Source organism: Leucoraja erinacea, chromosome 4 (assembly GCF_028641065.1).
Source record: "Leucoraja erinacea ecotype New England chromosome 4, Leri_hhj_1, whole genome shotgun sequence".
Lineage (NCBI taxonomy): Eukaryota > Metazoa > Chordata > Chondrichthyes > Rajiformes > Rajidae > Leucoraja > Leucoraja erinaceus.
The window spans coordinates 52,413,105-52,439,306 of NC_073380.1; the positions used below are offsets into that span (position 1 = coordinate 52,413,105).

General features: G+C 46.9%; 1 protein-coding gene across 2 annotated transcripts; it reads left to right on the forward strand.

Annotated features, from left to right (window-relative positions):
• The first annotated feature begins 1,835 nt into the window (after positions 1-1,835).
• riok3 (RIO kinase 3 (yeast)) lies at positions 1,836-25,575 on the forward strand. Of its 2 annotated transcripts, XM_055634257.1 has the most exons (13): positions 1,836-2,094; positions 4,922-5,043; positions 6,717-6,859; positions 7,486-7,593; positions 9,407-9,516; positions 12,750-12,893; positions 14,241-14,368; positions 14,606-14,788; positions 16,018-16,177; positions 17,808-17,888; positions 22,290-22,379; positions 23,963-24,070; positions 25,347-25,575. In XM_055634257.1, exons 1-13 carry the CDS (start codon positions 2,050-2,052, stop codon positions 25,437-25,439), a joined length of 1,515 nt encoding a protein of 504 aa, XP_055490232.1. In that variant the 5' UTR covers positions 1,836-2,049; the 3' UTR covers positions 25,440-25,575. The 2 variants fall into 2 exon arrangements, with proteins under 2 accessions (XP_055490232.1, XP_055490233.1); XM_055634258.1 differs by lacking the exon at positions 22,290-22,379.
• Positions 25,576-26,202: the final 627 nt, after the last annotated feature.

Here is a 26,202-nt window from a genome sequence, read left to right on the forward strand (position 1 = left end):
CGGACCAGTTAGTCTAACGTCGGTAGTGGGGAAACTGCTAGAATCAGTTATTAAAGATGGGATAGCAGCACATTTGGAAAGTGGTGAAATTATTGGACAAAGTCAGCATGGATTTATGAAAGGTAAATCATATCTAACGAATCTTATAGAATTTTTCGAGGATGTAACTAGTAGAGTGGATAAGGGAGAACCAGTGGATGTATTATATCTGGACTTTCAGAAGGCTTTCGACAAGGTCCCACATAAGAGATTAGTATACAAACTTAAAGCACAGGGATTGGGGGTTCAGTATTGATGTGGATAGAGAACTGGCTGGCAGACAGGAAGCAAAGAGTAGGAGTAAATGAGTCCTTTTCAGAATGGGACCCCAGCTATTTACGATATATATTAATGATTTGGACGAGGGAATTGAATGCAACATCTCCAAGTTTGCGGATGACACGAAGCTGGGGGGCAGTGTTAGCTGTGAGGAGGATGCTAGGAGGCTGCAAGGTGACTTGGATAGGCTGGGTGAGTGGGCAAATGCATGGCAGATGCAGTATAATGTGGATAAATGGTGGCAAAAACAGGAGACTATTATCTGAATGGTGGCCGATTAGGAAAGGGGGAGATGCAACGAGACCTGGGTGTCATGGTACACCAGTCATTAAAAGTAGGCATGCAGGTGCAGCAGGCAGTGAAGAAGGCGAATGGTATGTTAGCATTCATAGCAAAAGGATTTGAGTATAGGAGCAGGGAGGTTCTACTGCAGTTGTACAGGGTCTTAGTGAGACCACACCTGGAGTATTGCGTACAGTTTTGGTCTCCTAATCTGAGGAAAGACATTCTTGCCATAGAGGGAGTACAGAGAAGGTTTACCAGACTGATTCCTGGGATGTCAGGACTTTCATATGAAGAAAGACTGGATAGACTCGGTTTGTACTCGCTAGAATTTAGAAGATTGAGGGGGGATCTTATAGAAACTTACAAAATTCTTAAAGGGTTGGACAGGCTAGATGCAGGAAGATTGTTTCCGATGTTGGGGAAGTCCAGAACAAGGGGTCACAGTTTAAGGATAAGGGGGAAATCTTTTAGGACCGAGATGAGGAAAACATTTTTCACACAGAGAGTGGTGAATCTCTGGAGTTCTCTGCCACAGAAGGTAGTTGACGCCAGTTCATTGGCTATATTTAAGAGGGAGTTAGATGTGGCCCTTGTGGCTAAAGGGATCAGGGGGTATGGAGAGAAGGCAGGTGCAGAATACTGAGTTGGATGATCAGCCATGATCATATTGAATGGTGGTGCAGGCTCGAAGGGCCGAATGGCCTACTCCTGCACCTATTTTCTATGTTTCTAACAATGAACCATTCTACCTTTCCTTATGTGTAGGAAGGAGCTGGTTTAAAACGAAGACAGACACAAAAAGCTGGAGTAACTCAGCGGGTCAGGCAGCATCTCTGGAGAGAAGGATCTCGACCCGAAACGTCACCGATTATTTTTATTTCCCCAGAGATGCTGCCTGACCCGCTGACTTGCACCAGCTTTGTGTGTGTGTGTGTGTATGGCGGCTCCCAGGGCCGCCTGTGACGTCACGGGAAAGCCCTCTATGCAGAGCGATGCGGAGTGTGACCTGTGACCTGGGCGGGGACCAGCAGCCGGTCGTGTTTAGTCGTCACCGCATCGCGGCGCTTTGCCCGGACCTGTCCCGTCCCCGTCCTGGGCCTGTCCCATCACAGCCCCCGCCCAGTACCGGGCCTGTCCCGTCCCCGTACCGGGCCTGTCCCATCACAGACCCCGTCCCCGTCCCCGTACCGGGCCTGTCCCATCAGACCCCCCCGCCCAGTACCGGGCCTGTCCCATCACAGCCCCCGTCCCAGTACCGGGCCTGTCCCATCACAGCCCCCGCCCAGTACCGGCCGCAGACCGGGAGCCCAGGCCGCGCCCCCTCCAGTCACAACCCCAGGCGAGTCCCGGCAAAGCCCGGGCCCGACTCCAGACCCAGCCCGCGGTCCAGGACCATCTCCTCGGCCCCGAGCGCAGCATTAAGTTTCACCCGTCCCGCCGTGGAGGATGGAGCCCGCTGTGGCGGCGCCTTCACCGCCATGGATAGAGAAGGTACTGAGGGAGCGCCGCACTGTGGGAGTGGCGATATTGAGGGAGCGCCGCACTGAGAGCGGGGTGGTACTGGGTGCGGGGTGGTATTGGATGCGGGGTGGTACTGGGTGCCCGGAGAGCGCTGCCAGGGGTTGTGGAGGCAGATACCATGGTGGTATTGAAGAGACTTTTAAATAGGTGCATGGATAGGGAGGGATATGGGTAATGTATAGGTAGATATGATCAGTTTAAGTTAGCATGTTCGGCACAGACATTGTGGGCCGAAGGGCCTGTTCCTCTGCTGTACTGTTCTATGTAGTACAAGGCTGATTAGGAATGTTAAGTAAATTCTAGCATTGCCATTGTGCCCAGATCCCCACAAAATGATTAAATTGATCATCTTCTGTTTTTCAGTGTTAGACAAAGTAGTTGTTTTCCTGTTCCTAAACAGATTTTAATGAGTTCCAGCGTAATACTGTATCTTAAGTGTTTAGCATTGGTCTGGAAGAATGAGCAGAGAAGGAAAATTGTTAAACTTGTTGTGACAAGATGTCTTGCATATCTGCACAGCCATGGAAATAAATGCCTTTGTAAAGTTGTCAGTCGTGGCAAATTATCAGCCATGTTCCCAAAGATGGTGGTGCTCAACAGCGAGCTATTTGATTACAGTCTGAGAAATATTTCTCCCTGGAGCAGCGTGGGATTTCCCCAACTCTCACTCTGTAGCCACGGCCCCAAGTGTAATCTGCTGAATCTGCCAACATGTTATTCATAGTCACGCAGCACGGTAACAGGCCCTTTGGCCCAAATCGTCCACACCGACTAAGATGCCCCATCTGCACTAGTCCCACCTGCATATCCATCTAAACTTTTGCTATCCATGTACTTGTCCAAGTATCTATTAAATGTTGTTATTGTACATGCATCAATTACATCCTCCAGCTGCTCGTTCCATGTACCCACAACCCTCTGAGTGCAAATGTTTTCTTCCCCGGTTTACTATTAAAGATATTATGGTATAATATTCCTGGAATTATGTATTTTACAAGAGTACTATGACCACATTTCTGTTGTGCTGCTTGTCAGTAAGAATTAGGGTTAAATAAAACACTCTTGATGACTCTCCACCTGTTACTCTCCCTGAGGATTGTCCAACAGGGGTCCATAAAACATAAAACATTCAACCTCATTATTCCACTTTGGTCTTGATTCTCGTGCTGAAACTGTTGCCGTGGAATCCAGCAGAGCGCCCGTGGCCTCACTAAACTAATCACGCTGGTGTGGGTTTGTGTATAAAATCATGTCCACATGGCCTATACAACCCAATGAAAACCTGAGAGTTCATTTGATAATTACCATTGTTCCTATTTGCTGATTCCCTTGTTCCATTTGTGAACTCGACTGGCCCTTGAACTAGTGTTTGAGATTTCTCTCAGTGGTGCAGCGGTGAGTGCTGTTGCCTCAAAGCGCCAGACACCCAGGTTCGATCCTGACCTCAGGTACTGTCTGTGGAGTTTGCATGTTCTCCCTGTGACCGCGTGGGTTTCCTCCGGGTGTTCCAGTTTACTCACACATCTCAAAGATGTGCGGGTTTGTCGGTTAATTGGCCTCAGTAAATTTCCCCTAGTGTGTAGAGAGTGGATGGGAAACTGAGATAACATAGTACTTGTGTGAACGGGCGAGCGATGGTCGGCATGAACTTGATTTCCATGTTCTTTCTCTAAACTAAACCTTTTTTTTGTGTTTCTCCAACCTCTGACTGTACGCAATGTTGCTTGGCTGCATAACAACTCTGAACACTGCTTCCCTCCCACTGATTTCCTTGTATTTCATCCTCGCTCTGCACCTTTCCTGTGTTTCTGTGCATTTCTTGCCTGAGTGTTTTAAATTGCCTGAAGATTTTTGAGAGCTCTGGATAAAGTTCTGATGAAGGGCTTGTGAGTACAGCAGTCATTGCATTCTAAAGGAAGGTCCTGACCCAGAACCTTGCAGGTACTGTGCAGGTGCTGGTTTATCAAGGATAGGTACAAAATACTGGAGTAACCCAGTGGGTCATCTCTTGAGAATGTGAATAGATGATGTTTCAGGTTGAGACCCTCCTTCAGACCGATCAGGCTTGCGTCTGCAGAAGGGTCACCTTTCAATGTTCTCCAGAGATGTTGCTTGACCCGTTGAGTTACTCCAGCAATTTGTGTCTTAACCTTGAATACTACCCAGTTACGAGCATTGGAAATTGGACACATAGGGTGATTCAAGCAGTCTTTGTATCTTCCGCAAAAGGCATGCAAGTAAACAAAATAAAATACAACGTGTCTCCATAACAACCTTTGTGTTGCGGCGAGCCCTTTCATTGTTCAGACAGCAGGGAATACAAGGCAAAGGTGGTGATATGTTCAGGCAAGGCCATTGTGTGGCTCCGAAAAAGGAGCTGGTGTTAATCATACTATTTCACCTGCTTTATTTTAGAGATCCAGCACAGAAACAGGCCCTTCATCCCACGGAGTCCAAGCCAACCATTGATCATCCATTCATACTAGTTGTATATTATCCCACTTTCGCTTCCACTCCCTCCACACAGGCCAGTTAACCTACAAACCTGTTTACAGAGGCCAATTAACCTACAAACCTGTACATCTTTGGAATGTGAGAGGAAACTGGAGCACCTGGAGGAAACTCACTCGGTTACAGGAAAAACGTGCAAACCCCACACAGACAACACCCATAGCCAGGATCGAACCTGGTTCTCTGGCATTGTAAGGCAGCAACTCTACCATCTGCGCCACCGTGCCGCCCTTTTGATTGAAACTTCCAAGGTATTCGTTTTGACACTTCCGATCTTTTTTTGTAGTGTCCGTGGGGAGCATCTCCTCTGGTGCAAACGCCCTGCTCCCTCACCGAGGTGATGAGTGAAGAGCTAGCCAAGGAGTTGCAGCAACAGGAAGAGAATGCAGTTTTCCCTCATGTTAGCGGGTGAGTCACAGGGCATTTTGAAACATCGGTAAAAGATGACCGTTCTGTCCTGGCCTTTCCATTGCCAGAGTGAAACCACACACTAACTGGAGGAACAGCACCTTGTATTTCACTTGGGTAGCTTACAACCCAATGGCATGAACGTTGAATTCTCCAATTTCAGGTCAGTTCTATACACACCTCCCACCTAGGGTGGGAGAGCCAATCTGCAGTTAAGAGCTGTGATTAATGGCAGATGGAGTTTAACCTGAGCAAGTGTGAGGTGTTGCACTTTGGGTGGTCAATGGTATGACCCTTAAAGCATTGACTTACAGAGGGATCTTGGGTTCCAAGTGCAGTAAGATATCTGCATCCTTTACTAAAATCTCCTTATGATAAAGGCCATTGTACGACTTGCCATTGTAGCTCCTTGCTGCACCCATTTGTTAACTTTCAGTTATTAGCTTATTATTATCACATGTTGTAAAATATAGTGATATAGCTCTGTTTTATGTGGTCGCTAATCAAATAATGCCATTAAAAAATGCTCACCGCCCAAGAGTAACTGAATGGGTCAGGCAACATCTCTGGAGATCATGGATAGACAACGTTTCAGACTGAAGAAGAGTCCTGATCTGAAATGTCACCAATCCATTGATAGGATGAGTTACTCCAAAACTTTGTGTCTGTTTTTGTAAACCAGCATCCGCAGTTCCTTATTTCTGCAAATACCATACATGAGTACATCAGGTAGTGCAAATGAGAAAAATATAGCATTAATGCTACAGAGAAAGCACAGATATTGCCCCTGAATCCTCCACAGACACATCACTGTTTATTTAAGGTGCATTAAGTAAATGTCGTTGTTTGCCAGCGGGAAAACTCGGGGGTGGCACAGTGGCGCAGAGGTAGACCTGCTGCCTTTCAGCCTCAGGGACCTGGGTTCGATTCTGACCACGGTTGCTGTATGTACAGAATTTGCATGTTCTCCCTCTGACCACGTGGGTTTACCCAGGTGCTCTGGTTTCCTTCCACCCTCTAAAGACACAGATTTGTAGGTTAATTGGCTTTGCTAAAAATTGTTGTATAGGATAGTGTTAGTGTACGGGGTGATCGCTGGTCGGAATGGACTCGGTCGGCTAAAGGGTCTGTTTTCGTGTTGTATCTCCAAACGAAATTAAGCTAAACTCAGTCGCTCTTGCAGTGATGTGGAGCATTCACACAGCCGCTCTCATTCAGCTCTGATGTGGACGCCTCGGCAAGACCTAGCGGGGTGGACCAGGCGACCGTATCACCGAACTAGCCCTCGGTCCGTAAAGGCCTGCTGAATCTCCGGTTGCTAACCATTTTAACTCCCCTTCCTGTTCCCATTCCCACATTGACCTTTCTGTCGTGGGCCTCCTCCATTGCCAGCGTGAGACCACACGCAAAGTGAAGTAACAGCTCCTCATATTATGCTTGGGTACCTTACAATCTAACAGTATGATAATTGAATCCTCTGATTTCATGTAACACTCCAGCCCCTTATCTCCCCAGTATGATAACAGATAACTGTTCCTGAGAATCTTTTTCCTGACTGTCGATCTTTGTCGGGTAACACTGAGGCGCATGGGGTATTACTGTCTGCTCACGGTGCAGCAATTGCGTGCGGTCGTTTGTCTACGGGGAAGCTCATGAGCTCCTGTGATGTGCAGCATCGACACGGCCATTCTCATCGGGGAGGGTACGGAGACCTCTAGCGACCTGCTCTTGGCTCAGATGTTGCAGATGGAGTTTGACCGGGAGTACGACGCACAACTTCGCCGGGAAGAAAACAAGTTGAACGGTGACAGCAAAGGTAGGAGTAAAGGCCCCATCACATCTATTGCAATCTGAGTCTGACAGCGTATGCCCAACTCGTCCAAAGCCAAAGCATTCCCTATACACTAGTCCCACATGCCCGATCCTGGCCCATACCTCTCTTAACCTTTCCCATCCATAGCCCTATCCAAGTGCTCTTAAATATCATGGTACCTGCTGTAATTACCTCTTCTGGCAGCTCATTTCATATACCAACCTCTGTTTGAAAACGTGCCCATTAAATCTTTCCCCTCTCACCTTAATCCCATGGCTACTTCTTTATTTCCCAGCTCTGGGGAAAATACTCTGTGCTTTCACAGAGTCTGAAGTCGGAGTCAATGTGAAGAAGAGTCTCGACCCAAAACGTCACCTATTCCTTTTTTCCAGAGAAGCTGCTTCACCCACTAAGACATTTTGTGTCTATCTTCTGTGCATTTACCCTATCTATTACCCTCGTGTTTTCATCCTTATCTGGTGATGGATTAAATTACACGGAATTGAGGTTGGACCTGCAGTACTGTGCTCCGCAACACACAGAAGTTGGTTCTGACATGAATCCTCTCTTCCAATCTGATTAATTGTGAATTATTTAGATAATTTCTTTCCTTCTGTTTTTCCACTCAGTTTCCATCTCTTTTGAGAATTACCGAATGGTGCATCCGTATGAAGACAGCGAGAGCTCAGAAGATGAAGTGGATTGGCAGGACACGCGGCACGATCCTTACAAACCCGGTAATGCCCAGACACGCCTGGCCCCGCATCGCACAGACGCGTCTGGCCCAGCCCCGCATCGCGCGGACGCGTCTGGCCCAGCCCCGCTTCGCAAAGACGCGTCTGGCCCAGCCCCGCATCGCGCAGACACGTCTGGCCCAGCCCCGCATCGCACAGACGCGTCTGGCCCAGCCCCGCATCGCGCAGACGCGTCTGGCCCAGCCCCGCTTCGCACAGACGCGTCTGGCCCAGCCCCGCATCGCGCAGACGCGTCTGGCCCAGCCCCGCATCGCACAGACGCGTCTGGCCCAGCCCCGCATCGCACAGACGCGTCTGGCCCAGCCCCGCATCGCACAGACGCGTCTGGCCCAGCCCCGCATCGCGCAGAGTCTGCACACACACGTCCCTGAACTCCTGGCTGTTTGTGCTTTCTGCTGTGAGTTGACTTTATCGTAAAGCTACTGTAGTAGACGTCCCCACTTTAGTTTAGTTTAATATCGCATGTACTGAGATACAGTGAAAAGATTTTGTTATGTGCTAACCAGTCATGATGCATGATAAAGAGAATAATATTTAGTGCATGGTAAAGTCTGATGATAGATAGTCCGATGGTCTCCATCCAATGATGTAGATAGTATTTCAGGACTGCTCAATAGTTGTTGGTTGGATGGTTCAGTTGCTTGATAATGGCCAGTGTCTTGACATGCCAGTGTCAGGCTTGTTTACGTTTAGTATTGTCACATGTTGGGGTGCAAAATGGCACTGCAGTAGAGTTGCTGTCTTACAGCACCAGAGATCCTGGTTCGATCCTGACTATGTGTGCTGTCTGTACGGAGTTTGTATGATCTTCATGTGACCGCATGGGTTTTCTTCGGGTGCTCCAGTTTCCTCCCACACTCCAAAGATGTGCAGGCTAATTGGCTTCTGTAAATTGTCCTTAGGATGTGTACGACCGAAGGGCCTGTTTCGACGCTTTACCTCTAAACTACACTAAATGTAACAAGGTACAGTGAAAAGGTTTGTTTTGCATGCTATCCAAACAGATCAGATACACCAGGCATAAATACAATCGAGTCGAATGAGTATAATAGTGCAAAGAAGAAGATACAGAGTGCAGAATATAGTTCTCAGCATTGTAGTGCTTCAGTTCCAGAGATAAAGTCCACAATGGGGTAGAGGTGAATCGTACCTTGCCCATGCTAACCAACATGCCCCATCGACACTAGTTCCACCTGCCTGCATTTGGCCCATATTCCTCTAAACCTGTCCTATCCATCTACCTGTCCAAATGTTTCTTAAACGTTGCAATAGTATCTTCCTCCTCCGGCAACTCATTCCAATCACCCACCACCTTTTGTGTAAAAGAAAGGTTATCCCCCTCAGGTTCCTATTAAATCTTTCTCGCTCACCTTAAACCTATTATCTCTGGTTCTCGATTCACCCACTCTGGGCAAATGACTGTGTGTTTTCCCCACTTATCCCTTGTATGATTTTGTACACATCATGTACACAACTGTGCTACTTACAACAGTTCTATGTTCAGGAATCAAATGTCTGGAAGTGATGGTGATTAGGAAGGAGCAAGAAAAGTAGAATTAGAATGATAATGTTTGATGGTCCCATGTGAGAATGTTTGGCACAGGATGGATGAGTGAGTTCAGGACCATGAATAAGCCTCGGCTAACGCAACCCAAATGTCAGATCCCACAAAGAAGTCTTGTTTTTTATTATTAAACTGAGTAAGAACATTATATTTCCCTTCAATGTGCCCTGAAGGTTTTCTATTCAGTATTTGTAAAACTAAATTCCTCAAACGCCTTTGCTCTGCCGATAGATAAGCCGTCAACAAATCCAAAACGTGGATTTGCAGGAAAGGGGAAAGAGATTACCACCAAGCACGACGAGGTGACGTGTGGCAGGAGGAACACCGCGCGAATGGAAAATGTAAGCATTGGCCGACCATTGGTAATGTTCTACATCTCAGGCAGTGAAGGTGTTGTCAAGAATTGCAGCTGGGAACTTTTAATCAGCTGGGCAAGGGGCTGAGGAATGGCAAATTGAGTTTAATGCAGATAAGTGTACTGTGTGTAGGAAGGAACTGTAGATGCTGCTTCATACTGTAGATAAACACAAAGTGTTGGGAGTAACTCAGCGTGTCAGGCAGCATCTCTGGAGAAAAGGGATGGGTGGCTTTTCGGTTCGGAATCCTTCTTCAGACAGAAAGTAGGTGGGGGGGGAACCAGAGGTAGGAAAAGGCCAGAATAAATAAGGGCCAGCAGCAGATGACCAAAGAGATGAGCATGTGAGCACTGTTTGCATCCCTATATCAATGGTTATCACCACTTCCCAGTCAACGATGGGTCATTGTGAGCTCCACCTTTCCTTGGTCATCTATTGCCGACCCTTATTCATAATCAGTTGCCATAATCAGACCAACCTTGAAAAAACCTGGGATAGACAAAAATACTGGAGAAACTCAGGATCTGGGGTGACAGAGGAACTGAAAGAAATCCACATTAGGCAGGAAATGGATAGACTGATGGGACTAAGGCTGATAAATCCCCAGGGCCTGATGGTCTGCATCCCAGGGTACTTAAGGAAGTGGCTCTAGAAATCGTGGATGCATTGGTGATAATTTTCCAATGTTCTATAGACTCAAGATCAGTTCCAGCGGATTGGAGGGTAGCTAAAGTTGTCCTACTTTTTAAGAAAGGCGGGAGAGAGAAAACGGAATTATAGACCAGTTAGCCTGACATCGGTGGTGGGAAAGATGCTGGAATCAATTAAAAAGATGAGATAGCCGAACATTTGGATAGCAGTAACAGGATCGGTCCGAGTCAGCATGGATTTACGAAGGGGAAATCATGCTTGACTAATCTTCTGGAATTTTTTGAAGATGTAACTATGAAAATGGACAAGGGAGAGCCTATGGATGTAGTATACCTGGACTTTCAGAAAGCATTTGATAAGGTCCCACATAGGAGATTAGTGGACAAAATTAGGGCACGTGGTATTGGGGGTAGAGTGCTGACATGGATAGAGAAGTGGTTGGCAGACAGTAAACAAAGAGTAGGGATTAATGGGTCCCTTTCAGAATGGCAGGCAGTGACTAGTGGGGTACTGCAAGGCTCGATGCTGGGATTGCAGCTATTTACAATATGCATCAATGATTTGGATAAAGGGATTCAAAGTAACATTAGCAAATTTGCAGATGACACAAAGCCGGGTGGCAGTGTGAACTGTGAGGAGGAATGCTAAGAGAATGCAGGGCGACTTGGACAGGTTGGGGGAGTGGGCAGATGCATGGCAGATGAAGTTTAATGTGGATAAATGTGAGGTTATCCACTTTGGTAGCAAAAACAGGAAGGCAGATTACTATCTAAATGGCGTAAAGTTGGGAAAATGGGAAGTATAACGGGATCTGGGCCTCCTTGTACATCAGTCTATGAAAGTAAGTACAGGTACAGCAGGCAGTGAGGAAAGCGAATGTTGGCCTTTATAACAAGAGGAATTGAATATAGGAGCAAAGAGGTCTTTCTGCAGTTGTATGGGACCCTGGTGAGGCCACACCTGGAGTATTGAGTGCAGTTTTGGTCCCCCAATTTGAGGAAGGACATTCTTGCTATTGAGGGACTTCAGCGTAGGTTTACAAGGTTAATTCCCGGGATGACGGGACTGTCATATGCCGAGAGAATTGGGCAGCTGGGCTTATACACTCTGGAGTTTAGAAGGATGAGAGGGAATCTCATTGAAACATATCAGATTGTTAAGGGTTTGGACATGCTAGAGGCAGGAAACATGTTCCCGATGTTGGGGGAGTCCAGAACCAGGGGCCACAGTTTAAGAATAAGGAGTAAGCCATTTAGAACGGAGACGAGGAAACACTTTTTCTCACAGAGTGTAGTGAGTTTGTGGAATTCTCTGCCTCACAGGGCAGTGGAGGCAGGTTCTCTGGATGCTTTCAAGAGAGAGCTAGATAGGGCTTAAAAATAGCGGAGTCGGGGGATATGGGGAGAAGGCAGGAACGGGGTACTGATTGGGGATGATCAGCCATGGTCACATTGAATTGTGGTGCTGGCCCGAAGGGCCGAATGGCCTACTCGTACACCTATTGTCTATTGTCTATTATTCTGGCCTTTTGCTACCTCTAGTTTCTCCCCTCCCACCCCCAACTATTTTCAATTTGAAGAAGATGGAGTCACCCATTCTTTTTCTCCAGAGATGCTGCCTGACCCGCTGAGTTACTCCAGCACTTTGTGTCTATCTAAGTGTAATTTGCTGTATTTTGTGAAGTCAAACCAAGGCAAGACTTTCACAGTGGCCTATAGGGCCCTGGGGAGTGTTGTAGAACTGATGGGATCTAAGAGTACAGGTATATAGCTCCCTGAAAGTGACGTAGCAGGTGTGCAGGGTGGCGAAGAAGGCTTTTGGAACTCAGGAAATTGAGTTTAGACATTATGTTTCATTTGCACAGGACTTTGGCGAGGCTGCATTTAGAATATTGTGTTTAGTTTTGGTCACCATGCTATAGGAAAGATGTAATTAAGCTGGAAAGAGTGCAGAGAAGATTTATGAGGATGTAGCCAGGGGGCATCTTATTCACACAGGGTGATGGGTTTCTGAAGCTGCCAGAGAAGGTAGTTGTGGAGTAAAACATATAAAATACATTTGGAGAGATTCATGGATGGAAAAGACAGGCACGTGTTATTGATTGGGGATGATCAGCCATGATCACAACGAATGGCGTGCTGACTCGAAGGGCCGAATGGCCTCCTCCTGCACCTATTTTCTATGTAAAAGGTATAGATGGATATTGGCTTGGCTTGAGCAAATGGGATAAGCTTAGATGGGGCATGTTGGTATGCATGGACATGTTGGGCCTGTTTCAAAGCTGTGTGTCTTGTGATAAATGTGACGTTTCTGAGTGGGGTGCCTAGGGTTAGGGATGTTGGTCAGTATAGTCGTCAATGCACATAAATCTAATGCATTATGTAAAAACAAAACAGATACTGAACTAACCACGGAGGTGTAGTGTAAAAACTAACGGAAGATTTGCAGTTGCCCAAGTTTAATGAGGAAGGAAGTTTCTGTTTGCTAAACCGTGGAGTCAGACTCTGTCCTATGGCACTGCCCTTGGTGGTGCTGCATAATCATCCAATACACCTTTTCCATTTCAGTTTGCTCCAGAGTTCCAGGTTGGCGATGGGATTGGAATGGATTTGAAGCTGTCCAACCGGGTTTTCAATGAACTGAAGCAGCATTCGTACTCGGAGCAGCGCCGCAGCGCCAGGATCCACGAGAAGAAAGAACACTCCACTTCCGTATGTCTCCCTGGCAGCGATTACTAACTACATCTCACCTTTGTCCTCACCTCACCTCAGGCCCAACCGTGGGCATAGGTTTATGGTTTGGCATTGTGGTGCAGCGGCAGAGTTGCTGCCCTACAGCGCCAGAGACCCAGGTTAGATCCTGTCTGTCTGATGCTGTCAGATGATGTCTGCACAGAGTTTGTACGTTCTCCCTGTGACCTGCGTGGGTTTTCTCCCAAGTGCTCCAGTTTCCTCCCACATTTCAAAGACGTACAGGTTGTAGGCTAATTGGTTTTGATAAAATTGTAAATTGTCTCTAGTGTGTAGGATAATGCTAGTGCACAGGGTGATCGCTGGTCAGCACGCACTCGCTGGGCCAAAGAGCCTGTTTCCGCGCTGTATCTCTGAACTAAACTAAACTTGTGGTGGACTCTCCGTGTAAAAAGATGATGATGATGATCCTTTATTGTCACGTGCCTATGAACCAAGTGAACATCTTTGTTTTGCATACAATCCAGTAAAATCATGCTGTAGATAAGCACAATCATAGATAAGTACAAAAGCGCAATGATTGTAGTGTAATAGTGGACTTCACCGAGACAGTACGCAAAGAGTCGCCACGTTTAGGAACATGAATAGATGATGTTTCAGGTCGTGGCCCTTCAACGTGCAAACTCTACAGAGATAGCATCCTACGTCAGGACTGAACCCCGATCTCTGGCGCAGTGAGGCAGCAGCTCTATGCTGTGCCGCTGAAATGTTGACTTGAATTGTAATGTGCAGGCTTTTTCCAGTCAAACCTGTCCTGCCAGGATAAGTTCATTAGTCATAGGAGCAGAATTAGGCCATTCAGCCCATTGAGTTTACTGTGCCATTTAATCATGGCTGGTCTATCTTTCCCTCTCAACCCCATTCTCCTGCCTTCTCCCCATAAACCCTGACAACCTTACTAATCAGGCAACTGAGCTATCCTATCAACAACTAGATAGCAGTCCTGAGCTAGTATCTATCTCATTGGAGACGTTTGGATTATCTTTAATCGGACTCTACTGAACTTAATCTTGCACTAAACGTTATCCCCTTATCCTGTTATCCTGTTATCTGTATATTAAACGTTATCCTGTATCTGTACATTGTGGACGGCTCTATTGTAATCATGTATAGACTTTCTGTTGACTGGTTAGTATGCAACAAAATCTTTTCACTTTACCTTGGTACACATGTCAATAAACTAAACTAATCAAGAACCAGTCAATCTCCGCTTTAAAAATACCCAAAGATTTAGCCTCCTGCCATCTGTGGCAATCTGTTCCACTGATTCGCCGCCTTCTGACTAAATAAATGTCTCCATTCCTCCAGGATCAAGCGGTGGATTCGAAAACCCGCCTGCTGCTATACAAGATGGTGAACTCTGGGCTACTGGAAAGCATCAATGGCTGCATCAGCACGGGCAAGGAGTCTGTGGTGTTCCACGCTAATGGGGGCAGGTACGTGCGTCCAGAAGCAAACCACCGTGTACCTGTCCACAAAGTCCGAACGAATGCACCTCTTTGTTGGAAAAGGCGGCTGAGGGATGTGGGTGGGAAGTGAACAAGAGTTAATGTATCAACTTGAACTCTTTCACCGAGTTTTTTTTCCCTTTTTTTTTTACCCCCCCCCCCATCATTTAAAGCAGGTTAATAATTTTCCCAAATTTGATATTGTGTTTGCTGCTCCCTGAACAGCTTGGGTGACAAAATGGTTCCCGCAGAGTGTGCCATCAAGGTTTTCAAGACTACTCTGAACGAGTTCAAGAACCGAGACAAGTACATCAAGGACGATTACAGGTTCAAGGATCGCTTCAGTAAGCTGAACCCACGCAAGATCATTCGCATGTGGGCCGAGAAAGAAATGCACAACTTGACCAGGTGGGCGGGAAACAGATTTGCCCTGATATTCTGTAATCGTGCTCCTTCACTTGATTTTGTTTAATTTATTTTATTGTCATGTGTACAGGGTACAGTGAAAAGCTTTTGTTGCGTGCTGTTTAGTCAGCAGAAAGACTAGACATGATTACAATCGAGCATCCACAGTGTAGAGATACAGGGTAAAGGGAATAACGTTTAGTGCAAGGTAAAGTCTGATTAAAGATAGTCTGAGGGTCTCCAATGAGGTAGATGGTAGCTCAGGACCGCTTTCTAGTTGGTGATAGGATGGTTCAGTTGCCTGATGACAGCTGGAAAGAAACTCCCTGAATCTGGAGGTGAGAGTTTTCACACTTCTGTACTTCTTGCCTGATGGGAGAGGAGAGAAGAGGGAGTGAGACTAGTTCTCGATTATGCTGGCGGCCTTGATGCAGCGTGAAGTGTAGATAGTCAATGGAAAGGAGGCTGTTTTGTGTGATGGTCTGGGCTGTGCACAATTCTCTGCAATTTCTTGGGGTCATGCATATAGCTGTTCCCATTGACCGGTGTCCCATTGACGTTATTGCCACAGTTTGTGATGCAATAATCACCAATATTGCTCGAGAATGGCTGATATCATTTCACTTTATTGCTTGACATAGTTGCCTCTGTTGTTTCCACTCTCCTATGAAAGCGGGAGGCCATTCAGCCCATCGAGTACTGGTTTGCAGAGCAAACCATTTGCCCTATCCCGTCTATATCTCTCTCCTACGAAACCTTTTCTCTCCATGTTCCAGAAGCTGATATATTACAGATATGATATTGGTGCTGTTAAGTGTCTTGCCATTAACTGCATACTTTCCCCTTACATTTGATTCCCAAAGTGTAGCATATCTTGCGTGTTTGGATTAAACTTCATCTGCCATTTCTCTGTCCATATTGCAGCTCATCGGTATCCCCTGTATCCTTTGACAGCCTTCCTCACGGTCCACAACTCCACCAATTTTGGCAACACAAGTAATTGGAGATGGAATATGGGCAAAACAAAGTAGTGGAGGAACTCAGCGGGTCAGGTAGCATCTGAAGAAGGGTCCGGACCTGTTGTTTGTCCATCTGATACTGCCTGATCCACTGAGTTACTCTGGCACTCTGTTTTGCTACCATTTTTGGTATGCTTCTTTTTCCTTACATAAATTCATAAATTGCATTAATGCAGATGATTGAACATTTTGTTGTCCAATTTTCTTCCCCAGAATGCAGAAAGTTGGAATTTCCTGTCCATCGGTGGTTCTTCTCAAGAAGCACATTCTGGTGATGTCCTTCATTGGCGAGGATCATGTGGCTGCTCCCAAATTAAAGGATGTTCAACTAAGCAACGAGGATATGAAGCAAGCCTACCACCAGGCTTTGCATGTAAGCTCACTCCCTAACTCTCCCTCCTTCCCCCCCCACCCCCCTCCTCTCCCCTGTGTCCCACACCCCTCACCGTCCACTTCCACTTTCATTCCTTCCTCTAGCTTCACAATTTGCAACTCTTCGATCCTTTTGTCTCACACCTTGTGTCTTTTCATCTCTGACCTTTGTCCAACCATCTGCCCATCATCTGTCTCTGACATGATCCAAAAGAATTAGGTTGTACATGGTCCTGAACAGTGTTACAAAACACAGAGATCTGGAAGTAGAGGTGCATGGTTCCCTGAAAGTGGCGAGGGATAGACGGGCTGGTTAAGGTGATATAAGGAACTGTGGATACAGGAATTTTAAGCAAACCGCAGGGTGTTAGAATAACTCAGTGGATCAGGTGGCATAAATGGAGGGAATGAACATTCTTCAATTGTTGGTGAAGAAGGTGTTTGGCACGCTTTTCTTCCTTGTAAGGGTATTGAGTATAGAAGTTGGGATCGTTGGTGAGACCACATTTGGAGTACCGTGTGTAGTTCTGATCGCCCAGCTACCAGGAAATATGTCATTAAGATGAAAAAGGTGCAGAAGAGATTCACCGGGATGTTACCTGGGCTTGTGGGCTTGAGTTATAAGGAGAGGTTGGGTAGGAGGGTCTTTGTATTTTGGAGCATCGAAGGCTGAGGGGTGACCTTTATTTCGGTGTACAAGATTATGAGGGGCATGGATAAAGTGAATGCCCCTCCAATGATAGAGGATTCTAAAACTAGAAGGCATAGGCTTAAGGTGAGAGGGGAGAAATTTAAGAGATACCTCAGTGGCAACTTTTTCACTCGGAGGTTAGTCTGTGTCTGGATTGAGCTGCCAGAGGTAGTGGGTACATTAACAACATTTGGACAGATATATGAATAGGAAAGGCTATGAGCTGAATGCAGGAAAATGGGACGCCCAGTATACTAACTTGGTTGGCAAGGACAAGGTGGGCTGAGGGGCCTGTTTCTGTGCTGTACTGCACTCTCTGAGCAGCTTTGGGCCTCATATCTGAGGAAAGATGTGCTGATTTTGGAGAGTGTCCAGATGAGGTTTACGAGAATGATCCCAGGAATGATTGGATTAACATATGAGGATAATTTGACGGCACTGTAAAGGCTGGAATTTCGAAGAATGAGGCGAGGACGTCATTGAAACTTGCCGAATAGTGAAAGGCTTGGATAACGTGGATTTGGAGAGAATGTTTCCACAGAGTCTGTGACCAGAGACCATAGTCTCAGAATTAAAGACGAGGAGGAATTTCTTTAGTCAGAGGATGCTGAATCTGTGGAATTCATTGCCACTGACGGCTGTGGAGGCTGTCAATGGATATTTCTAAGGTGGATTTTGACAAATTCTTGATTAGTAAGTGTGTTGGGTTATGGGGAGAAGGCACGAGAATGGGGTTAGAGGGAAAGATGGATCAGCCAAGATTGAACGGCAGAGTAGACCTAATGGGCCGAATGGCCTAATACTGCTCTATAACATATGAACTTGGACTATAAATGCCTCCACACTTGCAAGTCTTGATGATTTTAAGTACATGGTTTACTGTGGACCTGCTTGTCAATTATCCTCAGTGTTGTGTTTGACTGTCTACTTTGCCTTACAGATGATGCAGCAGCTCTACACTAAATGCAACCTCGTTCATGCTGACCTGAGTGCCTACAACATGCTGTGGCACATGGGGAAGGTAAGGATGCAGAACCTGGCTCTTCTGCCCATCGAGTCAGTGCCAGCCACCAACTGTGACTAGTGGGGTACCGCAAGGCTCGGGGCTGGGACCGCAGCTATTTACAATGTACATTAATGATTTAGATGAAGGGATTAAAAGTAACATTTGCAAATTTGCAGATGACACAAAACTGGGTGGTGGAGTGAACTGTGAGGAGGATGCTAAGAGGATGTAGGGTGACTTGAACACGTTGGGTGAGTGGGCAGATGCATGGCAGGTGCAGTTTAATGTGGATAAATGTGAGGTTATCCACTTTGGTGGCAAGAACAGGAAGGCAGATTATTATCTGAATGGTGTCAGATTAGGAAAAGGGGAAGTGCAGCGAGACCTGGGCGCCCTTGTACATCAGTCACTGAAAGTAAGCATGCAGGTACTGCAGGCAGTAAAGAAAGCTAATGGCATATTGGCCTTCATAACGAGAGGAATTGTGTATAGGAACAAAGAGGTCCTTCTGCAGTTGTACATGGCCCTGGTGAGATCACACCTGGAGTATTCTGTCCAGTTTTGGTCTCCAAAGTTGAGGAAGGCCATTCCTGCTATTGAGGGAGTGCAGCGTAGGTTCACGAGGTTAATTCCCGGGATGGCTGGACTGTCATATGTTGAAAGAATTGAGCGACTGGGCTTGTATACACTGTAATTTAGAAGGAAGAGAGCGGATCATATTGAAACATATAAGATTATTAAGGGATTGGACACGCTAGAGGCAGGATACATGTTCCCGATGTTGGGGAAGTGCAGAACCAGGGGCCACAGTTTAAGAATAAGGGGTAGGCCATTTAGAACGGAGATGAGGAAAAATGTTTTCAACCTGAGAGTTGTGAATCTGTGGATTCTCTGCCTCAGAAGGCAGTGGAGGCCAATTCTCTGGATGCTTTCAAGACAGTTAGAGCTCGTAAAGATAGCGGAGTCAAGGGATATGGGGAGAAGGCAGGAACGGGGTATTGATTGTGGATGATCAGCCATGATCACAGTGAATGGCGGTGCTGGCTCGAAGGACCGAATGGTCTACTCCTGCATCTATTGTCTATTGCCGACTACCCATGAGGAAAACACGCAGTGTTGGAGGAACTTGGTGGCTCAGGCAGTGAGTGACCAGTCCAGATGGAGGGTCCCAACCTGAAACGTTGCCTGTCCATTCCCTATACTGATGCTGTCTATCCCACTCCAGCACTTTGTGTTTTGCTCCAGATTCCAGCTACTGCAGTCTCTTGTGTCTCCACTAGGTTGAGGTGTATTATTGTCAGGCCTGGGCAGAAGTGTTCCCAAACCAAGCTGTGATGCCATCCACCAGGTTTCTTCCTATAGTGACCTGTAGACGTTTAAGAGTCACTGAAGACCTGCCGGATATCCTCAGTCCCGTCAGGAAGTAGAGGCATGGCTGTTGCTTCAATGTGGTCAGACCATGACAGATGGATCAGTGGTAATAATGGGTCTGTTTCCATGCTGTTTCACTCTGACTAGTTTAGTTTAGAGATACAGCCCCTTCGGCCCATCGAGTCCATGCCGACCAGCAATCCCCATGCACTAACACTATCGTACACACACTAGGAACAATTTACAAAACCCACGCAGGTCACAGGGATAACGTACAAACTCCATACATAGAAACATAGAAATTAGGTGCAGGAGTAGGCCATTCGGCCCCTCGAGCCTGCACCGCCATTCAATATGATCATGGCTGATCATCCAACTCAGTATCCGGTACCTGCTTTCTCTCCATACCCTCTGATCCCCTTAGCCACAAGGGCCACATCTAACTCCCTCTTAAATATAGCCAATCAGATTCAGATTCAGATTCAATTTTAATTGTCATTGTCAGTGTACAGTACAGAGACAACGAAATGCATTTAGCATCTCCTTTGAAGAGCGACATAGCAAACGATTTTGAATAAAAAATAAATAAATAATAAGTGTCCGGGGGGGGGGGGGGGGGGGGGGGGGGGGGGGGGGGGTGATTGGCAGTCACCGAGGTACGTTGTTTAGTAGAGTGACAGCGGCCGGGAAGAAGCTGTTCCTCGACCTGCTGGTTCGGCAACGGAGAGACCTGTAGCGCCTCCCGGATGGTAGGAGGGTAAACAGTCCATGGTTGGGGTGAGAGCAGTCCTTGGCGATGCTGAGCGCCCTCCGCAGACAGCGCTTGCTTTGGACAGACTCAATGGAGGAGAGCGTGGAACCGGTGATGCGTTGGGCAATTTTCACCACCCTCTGCAATGCCTTCCGGTCGGAGACAGAGCAGTTGCCATACCATACTGTGATGCAGTTGGTAAGGATGCTCTCGATGGTGCAGCGGTAGAAGTTCACCAGGATCTGAGGAGACAGATGGACCTTCTTCAGTCTCCTCAGGAAGAAGAGACGCTGATGAGCCTTCTTGATCAGAGTAGAGGTATTGTGGGTCCAAGAGAGGTCATCGGAGATGTTGACTCCCAGGAACCTGAAGCTAGAAACACGTTCCACCTCCGTCCCGTTAATGTGGATGGGGGTGTGCGTGCCGCCTCTGGACTTCCTGAAGTCTACAATGAGCTCCTTGGTCTTCTTGGAGTTAAGGGCCAGGTTGTTGTCAGCGCACCATGCTGCTAAGTGCTGGACCTCCTCCCTGTAGGCCAGCTCATCGTTGTTGCTGATGAAGCCAATCACCGTTGTATCATCTGCATACTTGATGATGGTGTTAGTACCATGTACAGGTGTGCAGTCATAGGTGAAGAGGGAGTAGAGGAGGGGGCTCAGCACACAGCCCTGAGGAACGCCGGTGTTCAGGGTGAGGGTTGAAGAGGTGTGCTTGTCTAACCTCACAGACTGGGGTCTGTTGGTTAGAAAGTCCAGTATCCAGTTGCAGAGGGAGGGGTCGATGCCCAGGTTACCGAGTTTGGTGATCAGTTTTGATGGAATAATGGTGTTGAATGCTGAGCTGTAATCGATGAACAGCATTCTTACGTAAGTGTCTCTGTTGTCAAGGTGGGAGAGGGCGGAGTGAAGTGCCGTTGAGATGGCATCCTCCGTACTCCTGTTCTTGCGGTAGTCAAACTGATAGGGGTCCAGTGTGGGGGGTAGGCAGCTTTTGAGGTGTGCCAGGACCAGCCTCTCGAAGCACTTGGTGATGATGGGGGTAAGTGCAACTGGGCGGAAGTCGTTGAGGCTTGCCGCAGTGGAGTGTTTTGGCACTGGCACGATGGAGGTGGCTTTAAGGCAAGTGGGGACAACTGCTTGGGCAAGTGACAGGTTGAAGATGTCAGTCCAGACGTCTGTCAGCTGCGCAGCACAGGCACTGAGCACGCGCCCGGGGATGCCGTCAGGGCCAGCAGCCTTACGTGCATTAGTCCTACTCAGTGCCACGTACACGTCGTAGGGGGTGAGTGTGAGGGGTTGGTGATCGGCAGGTAGCACAGCCTTGATGGCTGTCTCTAGATTGTCCCTGTCGAAGCGGCCATAGAAGTGATTCAGCTCCTCAAGGAAGGAGGCGTCGCTGGATGTGGGGGTGATGTTGGAGGGTCTGTAGTCCGTGATGGCCTGGATGCCTTGCCACATGCGTCGGGGGTCGGAGTTGTTGTTGAAGTGCTCCTCAATCCTGAGCTTATGGCAGTGCTTGGCCTTCCTGATGCCCCTCTTCAGGTTAGCCCTGGATGAACTGTAGGCTCGAGCATCGCCTGACCTGAAAGCGGTGTCCCGTGCTTTCAGCAGTAGCCTGACCTCGCTGTTCATCCATGGCTTCTGATTCGGGTATATGGTCACCTGTTTGAGGGAGGTGACACTATTGATGGTGGAGTTTATAAAGTCCAGAACAGAGGATGTATAGGAATCAATGTCCGTGTGAGAGTCAAGGGTGGCCTGGGCTGCAAACGCCTTCCAGTCAGTGTTTCCAAAACACTGCTGAAGTGTGAAGTCCGCTTCCTCTGACCAGACTTTAACTGTCCTTACAGTTGGTTTAACCCGTCTGATGAGTGGGGAGTACTTAGGGAGCAGGAACAATGAGACGTGATCAGACTGACCAAGGTGGGGGAGGGGGATAGCTTTGTAAGCTTCAGCTGGCCTCGACTACCCTCTGTGGCAGAGAGTTCCAGAGATTCACCACTCTCTGTGTGAAAAGGCAGCACCCATAGTCAGGATCGAAAGCAAGTGTCTGGAGCTGTGAGGCAGCAACTCTACTGCTGCGCCACCGTGTTGACTCTGAGAGGTTGTTGCCCTGACACCATATCACTAAGTTCTCTACCTACTCCCTGTACTCCCTGAATGAAAAGGTCAGTTTGGGACCGGCAGTCCTGCTGACCTTGCTCGTGACGTCCCATCTTGCGGTGACAGATCTTGGGTTGTATTTATGTGGGGGTAACCTGAAAGAACCTGCCCATACTCTATATTCTCTTCCAGATCTGGTTGATTGATGTTAGTCAGTCTGTGGAGCCCACTCATCCACATGGCCTCGAGTTTCTCTTCAGGGACTGTAGAAATGTCTCTCAGGTAATGCAATAAATTGCTTTTTATTGTCATCCATCCATGATAACTTGCTTCGATAACCTTGAATTCGAAATTAGCTGCTCAGAACGGGCCGTACGGCCCAATGAAAGTCACTTTCCCCATGAGCTGTTTACATAGCCTATCAGCATAACCTGTCATTCAATCGGTCATTCTGCTAATCAAGTCTACTCCGCCATTCAATCTATCTTACCCTCCCAACCTCATTCTCTTGCCCTCTTCCTTTAACCCCGAACACCCGTACTAATCAATTCCAAATACAGGAATGCCACCTCATATTCTGCTTGGGTAGCTTACAATCCAATGGTACGAATGTTGTATTCTGCAATTTTAGGTAACCCCAACAAGTTCCCTTTCTCCCCACTTGAACTCGCACCCCTTCCCCCCTCCTACATTCTTTCCTCAGGCTTAACAATTCGCATCTCTTCAAACCTTGTATCATGCGTTTGATTTTAATCTCTGGCCCCTGTTCCGAATATCTGCCTATCAACTGCCTCCCTCACCAGTGCCTACCTATTACCTGCCACTCTTTCTCCTGCCTCGCCTCTCCTCCAGACTCCTTCCCCCCTCCCCCCCACAATCCCTCTGAAGAAGGGTCTCGACCCGAAATGTCACCCATCCATGTTCTCCAGAGATGCTACCTTACCCGTTGAGTTACTCCAGTACTTTGTGTCTATCTCCAATATCTACAGTTCAGCTTTAGTTTATTTAGTTTAGTTTAGATATACAGCCACGCCGATCAGCGATCCCTGCACACCATCGCTATCTGACACGCATTAGGGACAATTTACAATTTACGGAAGCCAATTAACCTACAAATCTTTACGTCTTTAGAGTGTGGGGGGAAATCGTAGCACCCGGAAAACCCCACACGGTCACAGGGAGAACGTACAAATTCATAGAGAGAGCACCCGTAGTCAGGATGGAATCTGGGTCTCTAGCGCTGTGAGGTAGCAATTCTACCGCTGCACCAATGTGCAGCAACTATGTGCAGCAACTATTCCTTCCACTATGCTCATCAGCATTGCTTCTACTATCAGATGCCACTGCAGTGAACTCCAATGATCTGGTACATTCAGCTGTGCCAGATTATTGGACTATTGGATTATTCCTACCAGTACCCCACCGTCACCTTTATAAGATCTTGCACAGTATAATATATTTTCCAGTGAACTCCCAGTTTGAAGAGGGTGGGAGATGGGGCCCTGGTGATTTAAAGGGAGCTTTGATGTGTGCCCTAGTGATGTTAAACGGGCCTCTGGTGTGTTTAAAGGGGGTTGGAAAGTGGTCCTTGGGAAGCAACTCTACCACTGGGCCACCCAAACATTGACGAGACTGTTTCATAGCGTGCTATAGACCCTTTGGCTCAACTTGTCTACACCGACAAACATACCCCATCTACATCAGTTCGACGTGCCTGCATTTGGCCCATATCCCTCTATACCTTTCCTATCCATGTACCTGTTCAAATTATTTTTTAAATGAGATAGTAAACGGCGCCATCAGACATTGTGTGTAGTTCTCCTCTCTGGGCCTGACCGTGTAACATGCTCTTTTCCTTGTTGCAGTTCTTCCAGAAGGCAGGTGTTATGGATGCAATGAGTGAACGGGAGCTTTTTAACGCCGTCTCCAGTTTGGACATTACTGCCGACAATGAGGCGGACTTCCTTGCTGAGGTATGCCCATTTATTGTCATATATAGGGTGTTCTTAAATTCAGCAATGTAACTGTGAAATGTTTCATCCCGTTATTAAATGCTACATAAAGTCACTGTGGGAACAAACTTGAGGCTTCAGGTCAAAATTCTTTTTCAGAACAGGAAAGGAGACAAAAAGATGCTGCAGGGAGGGTTGGGGGATGGAGTATCACTGAGTAAAGTGGGTGTGATCGTGAGGTTAAGCTGTAAACAAGGTATTGGTGTTGGCTTATTATTGTCACGTTACGGAGATACAATGGAAAACGGTTTGCCTGCTTCCTGGTCAATTCATACTGTACATGAGTACAATTGAGCCATACATAGGTAGTGCAATAAGAAATATACCAGAGTGCAGAATATAGCGTTACAGTTACAGAGAAACTGCAGATTAAAAAAGTATAAAGTCTGCATTGAGGTAGATTGGAAGATCAGGGCGACAGCCTAGCTTACGGGAGGACTGTTTTGTAGCCTGATAACAGTGGATTCCAAGCTTTTTTTATCTTCTGTTGTACTGGAGAAAGGGACCGTTTCTACAGAAGTGCCATTGAAAGCATTCTATCGGGATGCATCAAAGTTTGGTTTGGCAATCGCTCTGCCCAAAACCGCAAGAAATTGTAGAGTTATGGATGTAGCCCAGTCCATCACACAGACCAGACTCCCCACATTCAAATTAATCTGCACTTCACGCTGCCTCGGGAGAGCAGCCAACATAATCAGGAACATTCACACCCCAATCATTCCTTCCTCTCCCTGTTCCCGTTGGGCAGAAGATACAAAAACTTGAAAGCAAGTACCACCAAATTCAGGAATGGTTTCTTCCCTACTATTATCAGTCTTGAATGGACCTTTCATAAGCTAAACATCTCCCAATCTACTTTATTGCATCTCTTGCACGTTTTTTTATAAATGATCTACACTTTCTCTGTGAGCTGTGATACTCTTTTCTGCACACTTTGTTTATGGTCTAATCTACCTAGTAAGGCAGGTTTTCATAGTATCTCGGTACATGTGACAATAATAAACCAATACCTTAGTGGTTTCGTGGAAGTGTTCAGAGCTCCGAAGTGAATAAATTATTACCGGTGGGTCAAGAGTAATAATTTCTTGATAATCCTTCAGTACTCCAGTCACCTGGTAACTTATCTAGTATGTACAGATTTCAAAGCTAAACGTCCAGACTACTGTGATAATTTTAGCTCATGGTCCCTGGTAGAGTGAAGTACTTGCTTAATTTTGGTGTTTTTATTTATCTGCAGATCGAAGCTCTGGAAAAGATAAATGAGGATCACGTGCAGCGGCATGGGAAACGTGTTGAGTATGATTCTGACGAAAGTCCAGTGGATGATTAAAAGGGGAAAGGATTTTAAAGTAAAGGTTTGATGTAGCTGGCTGTTTGCGAGAGGGATCAGTAACCTGGAAAACTGGGATTCAACGGAGCTGGAAACACTGATTAATCTGAATTAAAATTTAAAATGAGTGCCAGTAGATTTGTGTGATTGATATTTATTCCATCAGAAACAGACAAGCTACAGTTCGCTACACCCTTCACTGGTGTGATCCCTGTGTGACAATTAAATGCTGTGAGGTGTTAAAAACAAAATCTAAGTAAACTACAACAACAATATGTGTGATTTGTGTGTTGATGCATCTTAATGTTATATCAGGTACGGATTGCTGCCCAATGTGGCATTGAAATGGAGTGAAGCCTGTGATCACTGTGAACATTACCTTGAATTCCACTGAGTAGCTTACATCCCAACGGTATGAACATTAAATTGTCCAGTTCCAAGTAATAATCCCCTATGGACCTCTTTTCCTGTCCATCCCTCTCGTGGTCACAGGTTGACCAAGCGGGTAGGGAGAGTGTTGTGTACTCAGCTTGTTTGCTTATCTGCCATCGACCACCCACACCAGCTGAAAACAACGGACTTGAGATTGGCACAGCGGTGCAGCAGGTAGAGCTGCTGCCTCACAGCACCAGAAACCCAGGTTCGATCCTGACCTCAGGTGCTGCCTGGGTGGAGTTTGTACATTCTCCCCTGTGTGTGTGGGTTTTCTCCAGGTGCTCCAGTTTCCTCCCACATCCCAAAGATGTGGGGGTTTGTAGGTTAA

Excerpts from the sequence above, each read along its gene's own strand:
- riok3 (XM_055634257.1), top strand. The coding sequence starts at position 2,050 with ATGGAGCCCGCTGTGGCGGCGCCTTCACCGCCATGGATAGAGAAG. Across the intron at positions 7,594-9,406 it reads GCACGATCCTTACAAACCCG|ATAAGCCGTCAACAAATCCA; the intron begins GTAATGCCCAGA and ends CTCTGCCGATAG. Across the intron at positions 22,380-23,962 it reads ACTGTAGAAATGTCTCTCAG|TTCTTCCAGAAGGCAGGTGT; the intron begins GTAATGCAATAA and ends TCCTTGTTGCAG.